Source organism: Malaclemys terrapin, chromosome 5 (genome assembly GCF_027887155.1).
Source record: "Malaclemys terrapin pileata isolate rMalTer1 chromosome 5, rMalTer1.hap1, whole genome shotgun sequence".
In the NCBI taxonomy this organism is placed as follows: Eukaryota; Metazoa; Chordata; order Testudines; family Emydidae; genus Malaclemys; species Malaclemys terrapin.
Window position 1 is genome coordinate 17,526,294 of NC_071509.1, and position 22,834 is coordinate 17,549,127.

The 22,834-nt window shown below is 46.9% G+C and overlaps 1 protein-coding gene across 1 annotated transcript; it reads right to left on the reverse strand.

The window, feature by feature from the left end:
- Window positions 1-8,274: 8,274 nt before the first annotated feature.
- On the reverse strand, window positions 8,275-10,090 carry LOC128838452 (uncharacterized). Its single transcript, XM_054030641.1, has 2 exons — window positions 9,808-10,090; window positions 8,275-8,817 (listed from the first exon to the last, which is right to left on the reverse strand). Exons 1-2 carry the CDS (start codon window positions 9,977-9,979, stop codon window positions 8,342-8,344), a joined length of 648 nt encoding a protein of 215 aa, XP_053886616.1. The 5' UTR covers window positions 9,980-10,090; the 3' UTR covers window positions 8,275-8,341.
- Window positions 10,091-22,834: the final 12,744 nt, after the last annotated feature.

Genomic DNA, 22,834 nt, shown 5'->3' on the forward strand with positions numbered 1-22,834 from the left:
TGTCTGTAAGCGAGGACAGGTCTGTCTCCCAAGATCTGTGAGAGTAAAGGATCATCTTTCAGGATAGGTTGTAGATCTCTGATGATGCGCTGGAGAGGTTTTAGTTGGGGGCTGAAGGTGACAGCTAGTGGTGTTCTGTTATTTTCTTTGTTGGGCCTGTCTTGTAGGAGGTGACTTCTGGGTACTCGTCTGGCTCTGTCAATCTGTTTTTTCACTTCAGCAGGTGGGTATTGTAGTTTTAAGAATGCTTGATAGAGATCTTGTAGGTGCTTGTCTCTATCCGAGGGATTGGAGCAAATGCGGTTATATCTTAGAGCTTGGCTGTAGACAATGGATCGTGTGGTGTGTCCTGGATGGAAGCTGGAGGCATGTAGGTAAGTGTAGCGGTCAGTAGGTTTCCGGTATAGGGTGGTATTGATGTGACCATCGCTTATTAGCACAGTAGTGTCCAGGAAATGGACCGCTTGTGTGGATTGATCTAGGCTGAGGTTGATGGTGGGATGGAAATTATTGAAATCATGGTGAAATTCCTCAAGGGCTTCTTTTCCATGGGTCCAGATGATGAAGATGTCATCAATGTAGCGCAAGTAGAGTAGGGGCGTTAGGGGACGAGAGCTAAGGAAGCGTTGTTCTAAGTCAGCCATAAAAATGTTGGCATATTGTGGGGCCATGCGGGTACCCATAGCAGTGCCGCTGACTTGAAGGTATATATTGTCCCCAAATGTGAAATAGTTGTGGGTGAGGACAAAAATCACAAAGTTCAGCCACCAGGTTAGCTGTGACATTATCAGGGATACTGTTCCTGATAGCTTGTAGTCCATCTTTGTGTGGAATATTGGTGTAGAGGGCTTCCACGTCCATAGTGGCCAGGATGGTGTTTTCTGGAAGATCACCGATGGATTGTAGTTTCCTCAGGAAGTCAGTGGTATCTCGAAGATAGCTGGGAGTGCTGGTAGCGTAGGGTCTGAGGACAGAGTCTACATAACCAGACAAGCCTGATGTTAGGGTGCCAATGCCTGAGATGATGGGGCGTCCAGGATATCCAGGTTTATGGATCTTGGGTAGCAAATAGAATACCCCTGGTCGGGGTTCTAGGCATGTGTCTGTACGGATTTGTTCCTGTGCTTTGTCAGGGAGTTTTTTTAGCAGATGGTGTAGTTTCTTTAGGTAATCCTCAGTGGGATCAGAGGATAATGGCCTGTAGAATGTGGTGTTAGAGAGCTGTCTAGCAGCCTCCTGGTCATATTCCAATTTATTCATGATGACGACAGCACCTCCTTTGTCAGCCTTTTTGATTATGACGTCAGGGTTGTTTCCACTAACCCAGGAACCTATCCTTGTAACAAACCCCGATGCCAACTCTGTCCACATATCTATTCAAGTGACATCATCATAGGACCTAATCACATCAGCCATACCATCAGGGGCTCGTTCACCTGCACATCTACCAATGTGATATATGCCATCATGTGCCAGCAATGCCCCTCTGCCATGTACATTGGCCAAACCGGACAGTCTCTACGCAAAAGAATTAATGGACACAAATCTGACATCAGGAATCAAAATACTCAAAAACCAGTGGGAGAACACTTTAACCTGTCTGGTCATTCAGTGACAGACCTGCGGGTGGCTATATTACAACAGAAAAACTTCAAAAACAGACTCCAAAGAGAGACTGGTGAGCTAGAATTGATATGCAAACTAGACACAATCAACTCCGGTTTGAATAAGGACTGGGAATGGCTGAGCCATTACAAACATTGACTCTATCTCCCCTTGTAAGTACTCTCACACTTATTATCAAACTGTCTGTACTCGGCTAGCTTGATTATCACTTCAAAAGTTTTTTTTTTCTCTTAATTAATTGGCCTCTCAGAGTTGGTAAGACAACTCCCACCTGTTTATGCTCTCTGTATGTGTGTATATATATCTCCTCAATATATGTTCCATTCTATATGCATCCGAAGAAGTGGGCTGTAGTCCACGAAAGCTTATGCTCTAATAAATTTGTTAGTCTCTAAGGTGCCACAAGTACTCCTGTTCTTCTTTTTGCGGATACAGACTAACACGGCTATTACTCTGAAACCTGGAAATAAAGAGATTTTATTAGCAAACGTTGTAGGCCAGTAATCTGTTTATTTCACTTTATCTGATACAAAATATTCAGAGCATTACTATCATCGATAAAGGAAGAAACCATTATAGTTTATGATGATATTCAAAATTATGATTACGGGCCAAGTTTTCACACAATCCTGAACTCAGTTGTCTAATTGTGGGTATAATAATGCATGCCCAAAATACTAGGCATACAATCCTTTACCTAGAGTTTTGCATGCAAAACCTCTTTTCTATGCTCCCACTGCATCTTCTCCCTTCACACATGATCCCTGAGTAATCTCATCCGCAAACACACATTCAGCTACCATCTCTATGCTGAGGACTCACAGATCTCTCTCCCCAGACCTGTCTCCTTCTGTCCAAACTAGCAGCTCAGCCTGTTTCTCTGACATCTCCGTTTGGATGTCTAGCTGTCAGAACTCAATCTCTCCTCCGAGCTCTTCCGGCTACGTCCTCTCTCAATCACTGTGGAGATCACCACCACTCAGGTCTGTAATCGGGAAGTCATCTTCAACTCCTTTTCAGGCTATGTGTATATCCTGCCAATTCTTTCTGCATAATATCTCCAAGATCAGACCTTTCCTGGACATCCATACAGCTAAAATCTTCATCCAGGCGCTCATCAATTTACTGCAACAGCCTTCTCTCGGGCAAATGCCATCTTGCCCTGCTCAGATCCTTGCAGAATGCTGCTGCAAAGATAATTTTCCTCGCTGCTTTGACCATGTCCTCCCTCTTTTTGCATCGCTCCACTGGCTCCCTCTTCTCAGACACAGCAAATGTAAGTTGCTTGTTGTCACTTTCAAGGGCCTTCACAGCCAATCCCACACTATCTTTCATTCCCTGCCTAGGCATAAACTCCCCTCTCTACTCCGCCAGTGATGTCAGTCCCATCACCTACTGGTTAAATTTTCAAACAAGCACCTGTGCGCTTTCCTGTATGCTGCCCTTCACGTTTGGGAGGAGTCCCCTGTAAACATCTGCAAAGCCACTCGTTATCCTCCTTCAAAACCTTCCTCAGAATTCTCCTTCATCACGACGACAATGATTAGTCCACTGGTACAGTGATAACACTACCTACCGTGCTGACCAGTAGTGTTTCATTGTTTTCTTGCGCTCCACCATGTCTGTATCCATGTGTTGTTTCTTGTCTTCCACTTAGTTTGTTCTTTGCTCACCTTTTTGTTGTGTATATGTATGTACCCAGCACAATGGAGTCCCAGTCCATGAGTAAGAATCCTAGGCATTACAATAATAATCTTGTGCATGCAAAAAAGTATAGTTACATGTCTAAGTATAGTAACTATACTGCTTACTGCAAATATGCAAATCAGGGGTTACATGCAAAAAATTGGATGCAGAAAAATATTGGACATGCAAAATTGCACATGTAACCCACATACCTCCTGGGTGTGGTGTTCTGTCCCATCTAGTGGCACCGAGACCACTTAGAGCGAGATTAATGAGTTTTCTCTATAGCCTTAGCTAAGAGCTATATGGGTTTAGCTCATGCGGTAGAGGCTCATGCACTGAGATCCCAGGTTTGATCCTGTCCGGAGTCGGTCGGTGTTACACACACAATTTTAGAGGCCACTACAAAAATAAATAGTGCTTGGATGTTTAAAGTGAATCATCATAGATTTTCTTTGTCCGAGGAGCGAGGAGCAATTTCTGAATTTATATTTTCTGCTCCAGTTCATTTTGAGCTTTTAAACGTAAAAATGTTGATTTATAGCAAGAAAAAAAAGTATCTCAACACCAAATTTTGAGAATGTGGCAGTCTGATGTTTGCTGTATCAGTAGAGTATTGTTATATTCCTATATGTAGGCATAATATATTAAGAATAAAAAGCAAATCTCAAAACAACAGCGTAAAGCTCTGCCTTGGTTTTTTTCATAGTTACTAGTCCTATACAAATTAAAAGCACATTCGCCTTTCTGAAAATAAATCCGACTGCAGTTCAACCTTTTCTCTTTGGAGCCTAAGTTTGCAGATAGCCATGGCATTCCACTGGCTAAGCCACTGGAGTGAATTTCCTGATTTTGCTTGGTTGCTTAATTTCCTGTTGGGCTCACATTTTGCCTAATTCAAGACAAAAAGACCCCTATAAACAGGATGAATGATTGAAACTGCAGAACTGGACATAGTAATTTGATTTCAGTTCAGACTTCAGTATGTGCCTGCCTGAATGGAGCTAGAGTTTCAGAGAAGTATATATAAGTGACTCCAAACATTGCCTTAATTCAGCATTTTCCCCCTTATTGAACTACAGTCCTGTTTATCCAGATATCTGCAATTTAAACTCATTTTCAATTTTCTAGATTCAGATTTTAATTTGTGCCAAAGACAAGTGTCTTCCATTCCATAGCAAGCAGCCACAGGTCTTTAAAAACTGGTTGTCACAGGTCAGGCCCGCGGTCACTCCTGCACATCCCCAGGCTCAGGGCTGCACAGCCTAGCAGCCAGTCAGTCACTGTCAGGATAGGGGGACCCAGGCCCTCCCGCTTCACAGGGTCCCAACCCAGGACCCTGTCAGTGGCAGGGTTGCCTGCCACCAGCTTGGCAGGGATCCAGCCAAAACACACCAAGCTAGCCTCCCGTTGTCCAACCAACTCCCCACAAAGACTCCCTGGGTTACTTCCTACCCACTTCTCCATATCTCGTGGCTTCCTAGTTCCCCCAGTTCCTTCTCCTTCAGTAACATCCAGAGCCTAAGGGTTGCTGTCAGCTGGTTGGCCTCCACATCACAAAGTGCCCCCAACCCTTCAGCAGGGGGCCAGCAGTACACCTCCTTCCCCTACAGCAGCCAGCCCAGACTGACCCAGGCTGCTCCCTCTTATACTGGTGTTGCACTTCGAGCATGCCCAGTAGGGCCATGGGGGCGTGGCTTCCTCAGCCCACAGTCAGGGGTTAACCCCCGCTGTCCCAGTGCAAGGCATGGAAGCCCCATCACACTGGTAAAGAAAATAAGGAACTGGAAGCTTTTAGTGAATAATATATATGGAGTATTAACACATATTGCTAGAATGCCTTTGGACTAAAGCTGCATAATTTGCATCATTATTGCAGTCTTTAGCCTCTCATTCAGCTGTTCAACACATGGAAGTGTGTAGGGTTACCATACGTCCGGATTTTCCCGGACATGTCCGGCTTTTTGGGCCTCAAATCCCCATCTGGGGGGAAATCCCAAAAAGCCGAACATGTCCGGGAAAATAGGGACGTGCTGGGCCGGGGGCCGGGCCGGGGCCGGCGGTGCTGGGCCGGGGGTGCTCGGCTGGAGGCTGGCCCGGGGCTGCGGGGCCGGGGGCCGGGCCCGGCGGTGCGGGGCCGGGGGTGCTGGGCCGGGGGTGCTGGGCCAGGGGCCAGCAGTGCTGGGCCGGGGGCTGGCCCGGGGGTGCGGGGCCGGGCTGGGCCCGGCGGTGCTGGGCCGGGGCCGGGGGCTGGGGGTGCTCAGCCCGGGGCTGGCCCGGGGCCGGTACCCCAGGAGCCAAGCCAGGCTAGAGACACTGGGGCCGCGCCTCCTCCCTCCACCCCCCCGCAGCTTACCTGCTGCCTGCTTCAGGCTTCCCACGAATCAAATGTTCACGGGAAGCAGGGGAGGGGGCGGAGTTGGGGCGGGGGCATGGGCGGGGCTGGGGTCAGGGCCGGGCCCCGTGGAGTGTCCTCTTTTTGGACACTTAAAATATGGTAACCCTAGAAGTGTGACTATGGTAAAGTAGTTCTTTGTCTAAAACAAATACAGAGGGAAGAGTTAGGGACATATACAATTCACATAAGGTCTATTCTGATTGTTCTACATCTCTTAGGCCTTGTCTACACTACGAGAGTAGTTCGATTTTACTTAAATCGAATTTTTGGAATCGATATTGCAAAGTCGAACGTGTGTGTCCACACTAAGGACAGTAATTCGACTTTGTGAGTCCACACTAACGGGGAAAGCGTCGACATTGGAAGTGGTGCACTGTGGTCAGCTATCCCACAGTTCCCGGAGTCCCCGCTGCCCATTGGAATTCTGGGTGGAGCCGCAAATGCCTTCTGGGTAAAAAAAATGTGTCCAGGGTGCTTTTGGGTAACTGTCATCATCCGTCCATCACTCCCGCCCTCCCTCCCTGAAAGCGCCGGCGGGAAATCAGTTCGCGCACTTTTCTAGTCAGTGACAGCGCGGACGCCACAGCACTGCGAGCATGGAGCCTGCTGCAACCATCACTGCAGTTGTGGCCGCTCTCAACGCCTCGCAACTTATCATACACCTTTCCCTGAGGCAGATGCAGAAAAGTCAAGCGAGGAGGCTACGTCAACGCGGTGATGGCCTGAAGTCTGAGAGTAGCACAGACCTCTCAGAAAGCAGGGGACCCAGCGCCGAGAACATCACGGTGGCAATGGGTCATGTTGATGCCGTGGAAAGGAGATTCTGGGCACGGGAAACAAGCACTGAGTGGTGGGACCGCATAGTGCTGCAGGTCTGGGATGAATCCCAGTGGCTGCGAAACTTTCGCATGCGGAAGGGAACTTTCCTGGAACTTTGTGAGTTGCTGTCCCCTGCCCTGAAGCGCAATGACACCCGGATGCGAGCAGCCCTGACTGTCCAGAAGCGAGTGGCCATAGCCCTGTGGAAGCTTGCAACGCCAGACAGCTACCGGTCAGTCGCGAACCAGTTTGGGGTGGGCAAATCTACCGTGGGGGTTGTTGTGATGCAAGTAGCCAAGGCAATCGTTGATGTACTGCTGCCAAAGGTAGTCACCCTGGGAAACGTGGAGGCGATCATAGATGGCTTCGCAGCGATGGGATTCCCAAACTGCGGTGGGGCCATAGATGGAACTCACATCCCTATCCTGGCACCGGAACACCAGGCCAGCCAGTACATTAACAGAAAGGGCTACTTTTCCATGGTGCTGCAAGCACTGGTGGACCACAGGGGACGTTTTACCAACATCTACGTGGGATGGCCGGGCAAGGTTCATGACGCTCGTGTTTTCAGGAACTCTGGTCTGTTTAGACGGCTGCAGCAAGGTATTTACTTCCCGGACCACAAAATAACTCTTGGGGATGTGGAGATGCCTATAGTCATCCTCGGGGACCCAGCCTACCCGCTAATGCCCTGGCTCATGAAGCCCTATACTGGCGCCCTGGACAGTGAAAAAGAACTCTTCAACTACCGGCTGAGCAAGTGCAGAATGGTGGTGGAGTGTGCTTTTGGACGTCTCAAGGGGAGATGGAGAAGCTTACTGACTCGCTGTGATCTCAGCGAAACCAATATCCCCATTGTTATTGCAGCTTGCTGTGTGCTCCACAATCTCTGTGAGAGCAAGGGGGAGACCTTTATGGCGGGGTGGGAGGTTGAGGAAAATAGCCTGGCTGCTGATTACTCACAGCCAGACAGCCGGGCGATTAGAAGAGACCAGCGGGAAGCGCTGTGCATCCGGAAGGCTTTGAAAGCAAAGTTCCTGAGTGAGCAGGGTAACCTGTGACTTTAAAGTTTGTGTATTGAGAAGCTAAACCTGCCCCCATTTCTTTGCCCAGTTAATGTTGACTATCCTATCCAGTTACATACCCCCTTCACCCCACTTCCAACACACGTTTCAAAATAAAAATAGTTCTACTTTGTTAAAGCACACCGTTTTCTTTAATACTGTATTCGCGGGAATTTTTTAAAACTGGGACGCAGACTGTGGTGCGGAGCGGGTGTACTGTAGTGGCGCGAATGCAGCTTCTAAACTCAAGGATTGACAGGCTCCGCTGCGGTGGGATGGTTGTTTCAACGGAGCCTGTCACCCCTCCTGATAGGGACTGTGTGTATGGGGGGGTCTATGTGACTTTGTGGCAGGGGGAGGACGGTTACAGATCCCCTGCTGTGTGGCTCTGTGATCCTGCCTAAGGACCGCCGCTTAAGATCTGTAACTGCCCTCCCCTGCCACAAAGTCACAGAGCAACCTACCCCCCACCACATAACATGAAAACAACCTCCCAGACTAACCAGGGTAACTAGTCACTGCATCACTGCACTATGTATGTGCCCTGCTGCTGTGCCTGCCCCCGACTATATACCCTGCCAAAGGTGACTGTCCTGTCGAATTACCAACCCCCTATCCCCCCCTCCTCCAAAAGAACATGATGGAAACAGTAGTTAACAGAAACGTATTTTTTATTATCAACCAAACATGGAACTGGGAAAGTGAAACTTGGACGGGGGCTTGTGTCAGGCGGGAAGGAAAGAACTTGTCAAATTTTGGGGAATGAGAGCCTTCTGCTGCTCGAGCTCTCTGCAGGGGTGGAGTGAGAGTTAGCAGGGACTCTGCCGCCTCTCCTTCTGTGCACTTTGGGTGAGGGGAGTATGGGACTTGGTGGCGGGGGAGGGCGGTTAGAGATGGACTGCAGCGGGGCTCTGTCCTCCTGCCTCCGTTCCTGCAGAACATCCACAAGGCGCCGGAGCGTGTCCGTTTGCTCCCTCATTAGTCCAAGCAGGGTTTGAGTCGCCTGCTGGTCTTCCTGACGCCACCTCTCCTCCCGATCCATGTTGGCTTGGTGCATTCGGGTCAAGTTCTCCCGCCACTGGGTCTGCTGTGCTGCCTGGGCTCTGGAGCAGGCTATAAGCTCCGAGAACATGTCCTCCCGTGTCCTCTTCTTCTTATGCCTAATCCGCGCTAGCCTCTGGGAGTGTGATGACAGGCTAGGTTGTGAGACAGTCGCAGATGGGGCTGTGGGAATGGGAAAAAGGGAGTGAATTCCTCAGAAAGATAAATGTAGTTGTGAACAAAGAACATAGTCTTTCTCTGTTAACAAGACCATGCACAGCACCTATCACATGCGCACTCAGCACAAGGTCGAATTCTCGGCCTTCGCATTCAGTGCCTGGGGTCTTCTACAGCACATTTGAGAAGCCTCTCAGGAGAACGGAATTTCTGTTGCAGGCAGACATGGTAAGCCGTAGACTTGTGGCAGCTTAAAACTTTAATATTAGCAATGGCCTCATTTCACATTGAAATCAATGTCGGTCCCTGCTGCCAGCAATTCGGCAAGCAGGAAGTCTGCTCCTGTCCCACACCCTCGCGGCTGTCCCCGGGAACGATCCCTTTCGGCTGCCCCTCTCCCGCCTCCACCGCGTGGCTGCAAACCAGCGGTTACAGTTCTGTAAAGGAACGGCAAAGCAGTCCCAACACTAACATTCCCCTACCTCATTCAAAGCAGGTCATCATGAGCGACATCACCCTCATGAGGATCTCTGACAGCGAGAAAGAGAGAATGCTCCGGGAAAGCCTGCAAAGACCAGGGCCGTATGCTGCCATGCTGTGCAGAGCAATGATTCCAGAGTACTTGATAGTCTCGTGGCGTGGCAACGTGTCCTACTACGGAGGACCCAATAAGGCCGCTCTCCCCAAGAACCTAATGCAGCGGATTTCCAATTACCTCCAGGAGAGCTTCCTCGAGATGTCACAGGAGGATTTCTGCTCCATCCCCGGACATATAGACCGCATTTTACTGTAGCTGCTGTAGCAGTGACTAACCAGTAGAGCGGCTTGGGCAGGACAATCATGCAAAACCGGACATTGCTAGATTTTTTTTCAATAGTTGCACTGCCCATGACTGAACCGTTAAGCTAATCAAACTAATCATGAGAAACCCATTTTTTAAATTGTTAATATTCCTGTTCTGTTACAAATAAATGTTTAGATTTTTACAACACTTACTGGCTGATCCTTCCCCAGATTCTGTGTCAGGGGTAACGGCTGGGGAGGGTTGGTAGGGGATCTCTGTAAGGGTGATGAAGAGATCCTGGCTGTCGGGGAAATCAGCGTTGTGAGCGCTGTCGACTGCCTCGTCCTCCTCATCTCCTTCCTCATCTTCCCCGTCCGCTAACATGTCCGAGGATCCAGCCGTGGACACTATCCCATCCTCAGAGTCCACGGTCACTGGTGGGGTAGTGGTGGCGGCCGCACCGAGGATGGAATGCAGTGCCTCGTAGAAACGGGATGTCTGGGGATGGGATCCGGAGCGTCCGTTTGCCTCTTTGGTCTTCTGGTAGCCTTGTCTCAGCTCCTTGATTTTCACGCGGCACTGCGTTACATCCCGGCTGTATCCTCTCTCTGCCATGTCTTTAGAGATCTTCTCGTAGATCTTTGCATTCCGTCTTTTGGATCGCAGCTCGGAAAGCACGGACTCATCGCCCCACACAGCGATGAGATCCAAGACTTCCCGATCAGTCCATGCTGGGGCCCTCTTTCTATTCTGAGATTGCACGGCCATCACTGCTGGAGAGCTCTGCATCGTTGCCAGTGCTGCTGAGCTCGCCACGATGTCCAGACAGGAAATGAGATTCAAACTGGCCAGACAGGAAAAGGAATTCAAATTCAAATTTTCCCGGGGCTTTTCCTGTGTGGCAGTTCAGAGCATCCGAGCTCGTACTGCTGTCCAGAGCGTCAACAGAGTGGTGCACTGTGGGATAGCTCCCGGAGCTATTAGCGTCGATTTCCATCCACACCTAGCCTAATTCGACATGGCCATGTCGAATTTAGCGCTACTCCCCTCGTCGGGGAGGAGTACAGAAGTCGAATTAAAGAGACCTCTATGTCGAACTAAATACCTTCGCGGTGTGGACGGGTGCAGGGTTAATTCGATGTAACGGCGCTAACTTCGACATAAACGCCTAGTGTAGACCAGGCCTTAGGTTTCTGTATTGTGCCTATCACCATGGTATTTATGTGCTGCACAAATTTATTAAACTATAAAAGCCTGGAACAAAACTGTGTTTTTCTCCGTGTTCCTCTCTAGCAGAAGAGCATGACTTTGTCTGCGTCTGGCTTTTTGCAGATCAGTTCAGGGAAGACTATCAAAAAAGATGATCTGAATACCATCAACCTTGATCTGAATACCATCAACATAGGGCTCAGTTTGATCTTTTCTGGCAAGCAGTTCCACAGCTGGAGGCCTGCTGCTGAGAATGCTCTGTTCCCAGAGCCCAAGTGTCAGAACCTGGATCTATCCAGCTGCATCATCTTTACAGAGCACCGTTGTTTGGGGGATCATGGAGGCTAAGATGGTCTTTTAGGACCAGTACTTTGAACTCTGCATTGATGTTCCATATGGAGGCAAGGATTAAATAAATTAAATTAAATTAATGGAGATATCCCATCTCCTAGAACTGGAAGGGACCTTGAAAGGTCATTGAGTCCAGCCCCCTGCCTTCATTAGCAGGACCAAGTACTGATTTTGCCCCAGATCCCCAAATGGCCCCCTCAAGGATTGAACTTACAACCCTAGGTTTAGCAGGCCAATGCTCAAACCACTGAGCTATCCCTCCCCCCTGAAAACTAAGACTGGGCTTAATGCTTGTGCAAGTTAATGAAAGTGCTGTGTCTTCTTCCTGGCAAACCTGATGTGCTTATTAAGCATTACGTTTGTGTCTGCCTTTTCTTTGTCTGCCTCCGAGCTCTTGTCAGCTCCTTGGAGCACGTACTGTCTTTAGAGGTATGTCCAGTCTTGGTTGAGAATATTGTCAGTGCTTAAATAAAGTTAGTTTTTAAAGGAACTAAGATCAAGGACTAAGTCCTTGGAGTCAATGAAAGAAGCTCAGAACCAAGTATATCACTTGGGAAGTGAATAGAAGGCTTTCTATTTGGGAGGACTATATTCTGCCCTTGAAGAAGGATGGACCTTACCTAATAAGTTGTTTCCATCTCAAACTACAGTAACTCACACACCTCCTGAGTGTGGTGTTTTATCTCCTCTAGTGGCACCAAGACCACTTAGAGATTAATGAGTCTGCTCTACAGCTTTAGTTACGGTCCCGTTGGCTTTTAGCTTACGCAGTAGAGGCTCATGCACTAAGCTCCAGAGGCCCCAGGTTCAATCCCACCCACCGACGAGCAGAGCCTGTCAGTGTTGCACTACTATGGGACAGACCCTATGAACTTTATGTTGACAAACCTAACATTTAAAATTACCTCAACGATTACTCAATGATTTTTTTGCCTCTGTCTTCATGCACAAGTTCAGCTCCCAGATTGCTGCACTGGGCAGTACAGCATGGGGAGAAGGTGACCAACCCTCTGTGGAGAAAGAAGTGGTTCGGGACTACTTAGAAAAACTGGACGTGCACAAGTCCATGGGGCCGGATGCGCTGCATCCGAGGGTGCTAAAGGAGTTGGCGGGTGAGATTGCAGAGCCATTAGCCATTATTTTTGAAAACTCATGGCGATCGGGGGAGGTCCCAGATGACTGGAAAAAGACTAATGTAGTGCCCATCTTTAAAAAAGGGAAGAAGGAGGATCCGGGGAACTACAGGCCAGTCAGCCTCACCTCAGTCCCTGGAAAAATCATGGAGCAGGTCCTCAAGGAATCAATTATGAAACATTTAGAGGAGAGGAAAGTGATCAGGAACAGTCAGCATGGATTCACGAAGGGGAAGTCGTGCCTGACTAACCTAATTGCTTTCTATGATGAGATAACTGGCTCTGTGGATGAGGGGAAAGCAGTGGATGTGTTATTCCTTGACTTTAGCAAAGCTTTTGATACGGTCTCCCACAGTATTCTTGACGCCAAGTTAAAGAAGTATGGGCTGGATGAATGGACTGTAAGGTGGATAGAAAGCTGGCTAGATCGTCGGGCTCAACGGGTAGTGATCAATGGCTCCATGTCTAGTTGGCAGCCGGTTTCAAGCGGAGTGCCCCAAGGGTCGGTCCTGAGGCCGGTTTTGTTTAATATCTTTATTAATGATCTGGAGGATGGTGTGGACTGCACTCTCAGCAAGTTTGCAGATGACACTAAACTAGGAGGCGTGGTAGATACACTAGAGGGTAGGGATCGGATACAGAGGGACCTAGACAAATTAGAGGATTGGGCCAAAAAAAACCTGATGAGGTTCAACAAGGACAAGTGCAGAGTCCTGCACTTAGGACGGAAGAATCCCATGCACTGCTACAGACAAGGGACCGAATGGCTAGGTAGCAGTTCTGCAGAAAAGGACCTAGGGGTCACAGTGGACGAGAAGCTGGATATGAGTCAACAGTGTGCTCTTGTTGCCAAGAAGGCTAACGGCATTTTGGGCTGTATAAGTAGGGGCATTGCCAGCAGATCGAGGAACGTGATCGTTCCCCTTTATTCGACATTGGTGAGGCCTCATCTGGAATACTGTGTTCAGTTTTGGGCCCCACACTACAAGAAGGATGTGGAAAAATTGGAAAGAGTCCAGCGGAGGGCAACAAAAATGATTAGGGGTCTGGAGCACATGACTTATGAGGAGAGGCTGAGGGAACTGGGATTGTTTAGTCTCCAGAAGAGAAGAATGAGGGGGGATTTGATAGCAGCCTTCAACTACCTGAAGGGGGGTTCCAAAGAGGATGGAGCTCGGCTGTTCTCAGTGGTGGCAGACGACAGAACAAGGAGCAATGGTCTCAAGTTGCAGTGGGGGAGGTCCAGGTTGGATATCAGGAAAAACTATTTCACTAGGAGGGTGGTGAAACACTGGAAGGCGTTACCTAGGGAGGTGGTGGAGTCTCCTTCCTTAGAGGTTTTTAAGGCCCGGCTTGACAAAGCCCTGGCTGGGATGATTTAGCTGGGAATTGGTCCTGCTTTGAGCAGGGGGTTGGACTAGATGACCTCTTGAGGTCCCTTCCAACTCTGATATTCTATGATTCTATGATTCTATACCTATATAGGACCAAATTAGTATCTGGTGTAACTCCATGTGGCCTATGTTGTTTTTGAACTCATATGCCCGTCTAAGGCCATCTCTACACTAGTGAGCTTACAGCAGCACAGCTGTACTGATGCAGCTGCACTGATATAAGATCGCTCATGTAGCTATGCTATGCCAATGGGAGAAAGCTCTCCCATTGACATAATAAAACCACCTAAAAGAGCTGCGGTAGCTCTCCCGCCGACAGCGCGGTGCACACTACCATTTTTTTCAGTGAAACTTTTGTCGTTCGCGGGGGTGGGGTTTCACACCCCTGAACGACATACATTTTGCTGACATAAGTGGTAGTGTACACATGGCCTAAGTCTTGAAAAATCTGCTTCCCACAGCAAGGGCTGTCACATTGATTTTAATACTCTGCTAGGCAGCCCTACAGTGAAAACCCAAGGCACCGGCTTCCTTCATGAGCAAGGACACTCATGTGCATGTGAAGTGTTATACTATCCTGTCTGGTCTTGTAAGCAGGAAGAGGGCAGAGCAGTACAGAGAACAGGATTCTCATTTAGTTCAAAACCCCAGCCTGCTCAGAAAGGTGAAGCACACAGAGGGAGTGTCAAACAGGCACAAAAGCCGCATAAAACTATAACGAACTGGGTAAATCTGAATTTTGGCCTTGAATTTCACTCTGTACAACAGTGTATTTTTAAAGGTATTTAATGTAAATAGGACAAATAATATGTAACTAATGTGGGCCATTTATATAGACATTTTAAACTAGTTAATAGCAGATCTTCATTCTCAGCTGGCTTAAATTAAACCTTTTGCATTCAACATAACTGAAGGGGGATTACAGAAGATGTGGACACTCTTAACACCAAATGTTGCACATACACAGAATGAGAGCTGCAAATTATAGTTACTTTGTGATCCCACATTGAGCACCACAGAGGCAGCAATGGATCAAACTCTTTCCCCTTATCACTTTGTGTAAAGATACTTCTTTGTGTTTTGTTTTAATGATAAGGGAACTTGGATCCTCTGAAAGGCCTTAGATTTCTTTTGTATGCGTTCGTCAGGGCCAGCGAGAAGCTGAACTGCTGTGTCAATGGTCCCCTGCCTAAGGCTTGGTCTATACCATCCCTTACGTTGGTATAACTTATGTCGCTCAGGGATGTGAATAAGCCACCCCCCTGAGCGACGTAAGTTACGCCAACCTAAGCACCGGTGTGGACAATGCTATGCTGGTTGGAGAGCTTCTCCCGCCAACTTAGCTACTGCCTCTCGCGGAGGTGGCTTTGTTATGCCAATGGGAGAGCTCACGCCTGTCGGCACAGAACATCTTCACCAGATGCACTATAGTGACACAGCTGCCTCAGTGCAGCTGCCACGTTGTAGCGCTTCTCTTGTAGACGAACCCTAAATGACAGCGGTTCAGACAGCTGTTGAGAGGTTTACTCAAAACAAGAGCTGCGACCACTGTTGCTTTCCACCAGTACTCTGAGGGAGTGCTCGACCCCTGCTCCGCCCCAGGCCCCACCTCCACTCCACCCCTTCCCAAAAGCCCCACCCCCGTCCCACCTCTTCCCACCCCATTCCGCCACCTCTCCTGAGCGCACCCCACCATTGCTCCCCCCTTTCCCTCCCCGCGCCTCCTGCCCACCACTGAATACCTGATCTGTGGCAGGCAGGAGGCGCTGTGGGGAAGGGGGAGGAGCTGACTGGTGGCGCCCACCAGTGGAGCACCCATGGAGTTGGCGCCTATGCTTTGCAGATTAGCAGTAGTGTTCTGACTGATCTGGTCTCTGGTTACAGCTACAGCACATTCTCAACCAGCCTGTGAGATACTACTGAGGGAAGTGGAATATCATTTTTCCATCCCCTTATTGTTGTCATGATAAAGAGTGGCCAAGTCATTTTTGTGCCTGGGCTGGTAAGTTTTCAAGGCTGCTCTCACACCCAGTGTCAGGTAGTTAAAACCATGTGGGCAACAAACAACTTAATCCATTGTTCTCATCCACTCCAACGTCCATAGGGACTTGTCCTAATAAAACCATGCACTGAGTATCTGATTGTACACATGTGGGGGCTGTGCTCATCACCAGCCTGCAGCTACTGTCACGAGTAATTAAGGGAAGGCTCAGAAACCACCCACATCTGTCCCATTTTCTTTTTTCTTTCTTTTTTTTTTGGTATGCAAACAAAAGATCAGCTGTTATGCAATGCTTTAAACCCAGATGTCCCACTCAGAAGATCATGCTGTAACGCTCCATGGTTGCACAGACACCAGGGTAGTCACCTAACCATGCGGCATGGGGAACAGAACTCAACTGTCTGCTGTAGTAAACACAGGCCCCAACTGGATGGGCAGCTCCAGTAGTTAATCTTGTAGAGGGAACATGAAAAGACAGGTGAGCAGGTCTGTCATTTCATGTAGTAGGGAGCAGTGGTTCCCAGCCACCCAGCTATACTATGGGCCAAAATGTTTAAATATGGCTGCCTAAAATTAGGCATGTAGCTCCCTAATTATGCCTCTAAATTAAAGTGGTCTGGTCTTCAAAGGTGGTGAGCACCTACAATGCCAAATATGAGATGTGGATGCTGAGAACCTTTGAAAATCAGATCCTTTGTGTTTAGGTGCCTAGAGCCTTGCTCCTGTCATTGGACCCACATGAGTTGACTTCTTGCCTCCACATGCAGCCCCATTGACCAATGGTCTGCCTGTGTGGATCTGATTGCAGATCAGAGCCTAAATATGGCCATGGACATTAACTCCAGGTGCTCCCCAAGTTTGAAAATGTTGGCCAGAGTTCTCTGCCAGTTCTCATTTGCACGAAGGTGCAGTACTTTGGCGTGGGCATTTGACTGATGGATTGTTTATCTGGCACTGACGCGTGGAAAGTTTGAAGAATGTTATAATCCACTGCCTCTGTTTTCAGGAAGTAGCCAGAAGGCCTTAAGTTTCTTCTAACCTACAATTTTTTAGGCACCATGCAATACCATTACCACCAGGGCGTTTCATGGGAAAGTTTGCTTTTTATTAGTTACATGTTGCAACTTGCAGATGTTTGTCTATATCTAGAACAACCATCCTTTCAAAATGACAGATGCAAAAAGTAGCATGCTGTGAAAACATGCAGCACTAGAAGTTATAATGAAAATCTCTCAGGAGACAGTAAAACAAACTTAGGGCCAAAGGTCCGCCCCCCCATCACTTGGTTTGCCAAACCACCTCCCTATCTTGATTCAAACCCCTGCCAATGACTCACCTTTTCCACCTCCATCCTTGTGGGCATTGTTGTAACATTTTAAAAACCAAAACACCAGTTTTCTCTCTCTTGGTGGTTTCTGAACATCTATGGTCTGTCTTTTAAGACTGTAAGCTCTTGGGGCAGGGACTTGTTTTGTACAGGGCCACGCATGTTTTCAGTGCATAGTGATAAAACAGAATCACAACTCCTGGTTCCACTGGAGCCAGTACTGAACTCCTATCAGTTTCAGTAAGGCCAACATTTGGTCCTTAGCAAATAATAGCAGTGGCACTAATTACTGGCTCATTGTGGGTGTTCCTTTGATTTGAATCAGCTGATTTCATTATCATTCCTATACCCTCAGGTCTTTCATCCAAAGGGAAAAGGAGCTAAGGTTTTAAGAGAAAGATTTGAAACTCTCTGTTTATTCTGTGATGGCACCCGCTGATTAATGGATACTAGAAGTTAATATATCCAAAGGACCTTCACAGAGCACTGCAGTCAGCTTTACTGATATTTATATTAGTGTAATTATTAAATGTATTTCACTCGGATTCTAATTTAGAGTCCCAGGATTTGTCACATAAATTAGATATGTCTGACGTGAGTACTGCGTGACTATAAGAGGTGTAGCGTGCATTAATTCAGTGAATATAGTGTCACAACTAGAAAATGAAAATATGATGAGGAAGTACATAGAAATGTAGGGCTGAAAGGGACCTTGAGAGGTCAAGTCCAGCTCCTTGCAGTGAGACAGGATTAAGTAAGCCAAGACCATCCCTGACAGATATTTGTCCAACCTGTTGTGAAAACGGGGATTTACACAACCTCCCTTGGGAGTCTATTCCAGAGCTTAGCTACCCTTAGAGTTAGAAAGTTTTTCCTAATACACCTCTACCCCGATATAACATGACCCGATATAACATGGATTCGCATATAACGCGGTAAAGCAGCGCTCGGGGGTGGGGGGTCCGGCGTTCGATATAACGCGGTTTCACCTATAACGCAGTAAGATTTTTTTGGTTCCCGAGGACAGCGTTATATCGTGGTAGAGGTGTATCTAATATCTAACCTATACTTTTTTACTAGGAGGGTGGTGAAGCACTGGAATGGGTTACCTAGGGAGGTGGTGGAATCTCCTTCCTTAGAGGTTTTTAAGGTCAGGCTTGACAAAGCCCTGGCTGGGATGATTTAGTTGGGGATTGGTTCTGCTTTGAACAGGGGGTTGGACTAGATGGCCTCCTGAGGTCCCATCCAACCCTGATATTGTATGATTCTATGATATCTCCGTAGGTGCAGATTAAGCCCATTGCTTCTTGTCCTGCCTTCAGTGGACACGGAGAACAATTGATCACCATCCTCTATAACAATCCTTAACATATTTGAAGACTGCGATCAGGTCCCCCCTCAGTTTTCTTTTCTCACAACTAAACATGTCCAGTTTAGGTCAAGTTTTCTAAATCTTTTATCATTTGTCTTGCTTTCCTCTAGACTCTCCCCAATTTATCCACATCTTTCCTAAAGTGTGGACCCAGAACTGGACACAGTACTCCAGCTGGAGGCTTCCCCAGTGCCAAGTGGGACAATTACCTCCTGTGTCTTACATACGACATCCCAGCATATTAGCCTTTTTCGCAACTGCATCACATGGTTGACTCATGTTCAATTTGCGATCCACTATAATCCCCAGGCCCTTTTCAGCAGTACTGCCATCTAGCCGGATATTCCCCATTTTGTAGTTGTGCGTTGGACTTGCCCTTCCTAACAAAGCACTTTGCACTTGTCTTTATTGAATTTAATGTAGCTGATTTCAAACCAATTCTCTAATTTGTCTAGGTCATTTTGAATTCTAATCTGTCTTCTGAAGTGATTGCCACCCCTCTCAGTTTGCTGTCCTCTGCAAATTTTATAAGCATAAAGTTATTAAAAAGGTCTTGGCATTTAAAATATTAAAATGTATAGTCTGCAAAGTGTTATGTCCCCTTGAACAAAGCGTAGGCTGTTGGTCCAAATTTTAAATGTTCATATACAAGTACTATGCTGTCCATTCATTTAGAAGAAAATCTTAAGAAATGGCTTAACTTGCACATTGAAGCCCTGATTTTGTGCCCATTGACTTCAAAGGCAAAGTATCAGGCCCTGAGTGAGAGTGCGCATATAGTAAGATTAAGCCCAGACCAGAACACTGGCTCCAAATCTTTCACCTCACAAAGTCTGGGAAAGTTTAGACCTAGATCTGGTCAGGAACATTGTGCCTCTGACCTGATGCCGTAATGTGGCATATATGGTACATGAGATCAATTGCCCTGAACACCTGCTCCAATCTTTGCCACTTAGGATCCGTTGAAGCATGCAGGGTCATAGGTCAGCACCTCCATGAATAAGTGGTCAATCAGGTCTTTATCAACACCTGGAGTGAATTGTTATGGCGGAGATAGGAATTCCAGGTTGGAATTGGATATTCAGGGCTAAATTTTTAAAGGGCCTCTACCTTTGCACAGGCAGTTTGACACACATCAGCACTTATGTATTCTTGAACTGTGTGCAGATATCTAAAATAAGGCCTATGCACCACTTAAAATTCATTGGCACCTTAAATGGTGCCCACTTCTTGCACCAGCCCAGGAGTGAATAATGAAATATACACATCTAAGCAGGATTTGTGTGTACAGCTTGGTTAGATATCCCTCTGTCCACTTTGTGTACACAAATCATCACTACTCATGCAAATTCTCAGTTGCGTGCTCAGGGTTGTTGGTAGTGGTTTTTTGTTTGTTTGTTTGTTTGTTTGTTTTGGGGGGGTTGGAAAGTAGCAGTAGTCCTCCAGTCCCTTGAAATTTCCCCAGTTTTCCATGATTGGTTAAAAAAAAAAACATTGCTAGTTCCCTTATGACTATTAAGACAATCTCTTTAAGACAATTACCCAGGGCTGTTGATCTGAAAATGTCTAGTTTTAGCAGAAGCTTCCCCACATCCTCCTTTGTTATAGATGGAAATCCTTCTGTGGCATCCCCATCACCACATTGGATGAATACACCTCCCTACTTCATTCCAAATACAGAACAGAAACATCGATTGAACATTTCTGCCTTTTCTACATCACTATTTATAGTTTTACCATGTGCATCTAGCAGGGAACCTATATCTGACCTAGGTCTCTGTTGGTTTGTTCCTAATATATATATTTTAAATGCCTTAATGGCTTTTAGCCTATAGGCCATTGATATTTCATAGATTTCTTTATTTTCCCTCATCAGTCACCTATATTTTTTTAACTTGTAACTTACATTCATTGCCATTTACTTCCCCTCTCCCCCGTTTATATTCATTTTCCATTTTTGATCACTGCTTCCACATCTCATTTTAACCTGGAGGGTCCAGCATAACCTTTTTTTGTGTCTGTGGAATCGTGGCTTTTGGGGCATCCCATAGGATAATTTATGTAGAATTAAAGCTATAGGACTAGGCCATTGTCATTGAGGCTTTCAAGACATGCCTGGCCTTGTTTTTCTTCTTCTTCCTTTGCAAAACATACTGACAAAGTCATTTCTTAGGGCCAGATTTTCAGAAGGGCTGAGCGGCCACAATTCCAGGGTAAGTCCCTGGGAGCTGGAGGTGCTCGGCAACCTTGGAAAACAAGCCCTCATCTTCTTTTTTGTAATAAACTGACTACAGGAAACATATTGTGGAAACTTTAGAGCACCTGAGCCACAGTAATTTTCCTATATGTTTGGATCATGATCATGTTGCATTAAGGAACAAGAACATTGCACGGGACGAACACAGCCTGAAGCCATGATGTTTTGGATCAGGGTGTTGTTTTAACAGGCTACGTTACAAACATGAGGAACGGTACAGAGTCTGCATGAGAGAAGCGAAGAACTGAAAGTACTTTCTGTCTGGTGAAAACTGTGCATTCAAAATTAATATGCCTGTTTACCAACAAGCACACTGCAGAGTCTGTTACAATACCAATCCAGAAGGGAATCCAGAGACATTTGAGTGGGAAACGAGTTATATTCTTAGACCAGAGGCCATACACAAGGTAGTTTTGCCATTGACTTCACTGGGGGCAGGATTTCACATCAAGGGCTTAAGTGGGACTTAAATGGTGCATAAACGTGACCCAGGGCCCTCTTGTTGCCAACTGGCAGAGGGCACAGGATGCATAAGGGTTACAGGGATCCTCTGGGTCTGGTATCTACATCCTCGTTTACCAAAGCACATCATTTAACGTCTCTACTGAAAGCTTGTGTCACAGTGGTCATCATAATCATTGTGCTATGTGTGTATGGATAATATGTAAGGAATTATGTATATATACTAAAAATGATGTTCTTAAGGTCTGTGACTTGGGGCTGTTCACCAAAAGGTGAGAAATAGGTTTCTTTCAGGCAAGCGATGTTTATCAGTCTGTCTCCATGTACACTGAGAATTGCATACTTCACAATGAACTCCTATTTAGCCTGAGCAAAATGTAGGGCGACCAGACAGCAAATGTGAAAAATCGGGACGGGGGTGGGGGGTAATAGGAGCTTATATAAGAAAAAGACCCAAAAATCGGGACTGTCCCTATAAAATCGGGACATCTGGTCACCCAAAAAATGCTACCCAAGTGATTGCAACGTCTCCAGGGGAGGCTATTGACAGGAAACCCAAGCAGTGGGCTGAAAGTGAAGACAATGGATTTTGAGGGACTATAATTGTAGGTACTGAGATTCAATCTGTATCTTTCATCTAGGAAGTAAGCTGAGTGTGGGCTTGCTTCATGAATGGACGATATCACAGCCAAGCCTGGCTGTAATATGCTGGAAAGATTTTGGGGGAGCTTTTGTTTTGTATGACATGACAACATCTTGGTGGTTAAGTTTAGGCTCTACTATGCGTGTTCTGATTTTGTTTTATATGTAACCCTTTGTTTCCAATATTTCTGCTTGCCATCACTTGAATCTCTGTTCTTTGTTAAATAAACTTATACTTGCTTTCTCTACAAACAACTCTAAGTGCTGTGTGATCAGCAGAGCTATGGTGTAACTGTGCCTTTGGGACCAGAGGATCTGGGAATTGTGGGAGTCTCTAGTGATCAGGAGCTGGGCACGCTAGGGAGACATTCAGAGGACTGGGAGGATGGGATGCACCTCTGACTGACCTGTACAGAGAGAGCAAGGCCTGCAGAGGCCTAGAGGATAGTGCTTGTGTTGCCAGAGGTTGGTGGAGTTGGGGAACTGACCCATAGCAAGCACAGCCAAGGCTCATGCTCAGGGCAGGTGGTAGCAAGGTGCCTCACAACCCTGGGTACCCCGGGAAGCATCCCGAGAATGCTTGGGCAGGTCCTGTGCCCAGGGGTGAGTAGAAGTACCTGAAATGATGGGGAACCCGCTGGAAGAGACAGAGCCTTGCGCATTCAGGCAATGAGAGCGTCTGGATTAGAACATGAAAATAAACAAAGAGACTAAAGTAAATAACTTGTACTGGAAAAATCATCCAGAATGAAATTAACAAATTAGTCACACATAAAAATCCACGTATTGCACCTCTCTTGTACCGAAATGGCAGAAAACCATTGGTATATTTCATCATGTGAGGATGGGTATTAATCTACATCCTGCTAATGATTCATGCTCAACATTCCTCTATACTTCAGTGGGAGTTGTGCACACAGCGCTGATGGTGTAATTTTACCTTTCAGGTGTAATGAAGTAAAGAAACTTTAAAGAAAGTTAAGCTGTAAAATGTGAGACGGAATAAAACTTCAGACACCCTCTGAAGGGAGCAACAACTCAGGCTGAGAGCACAGCAGCAATAGAAGCCACAAGGATCCTACAAAAGCTA

Excerpts from the sequence above, each read along its gene's own strand:
- LOC128838452 (XM_054030641.1), bottom strand. The coding sequence starts at position 9,979 with ATGTTAGCGGACGGGGAAGATGAGGAAGGAGATGAGGAGGACGAGGCA. Across the intron at positions 8,818-9,807 it reads ATCTGGGGAAGGATCAGCCA|CCCCATCTGCGACTGTCTCA; the intron begins GTAAGTGTTGTA and ends CCATTCCCACAG.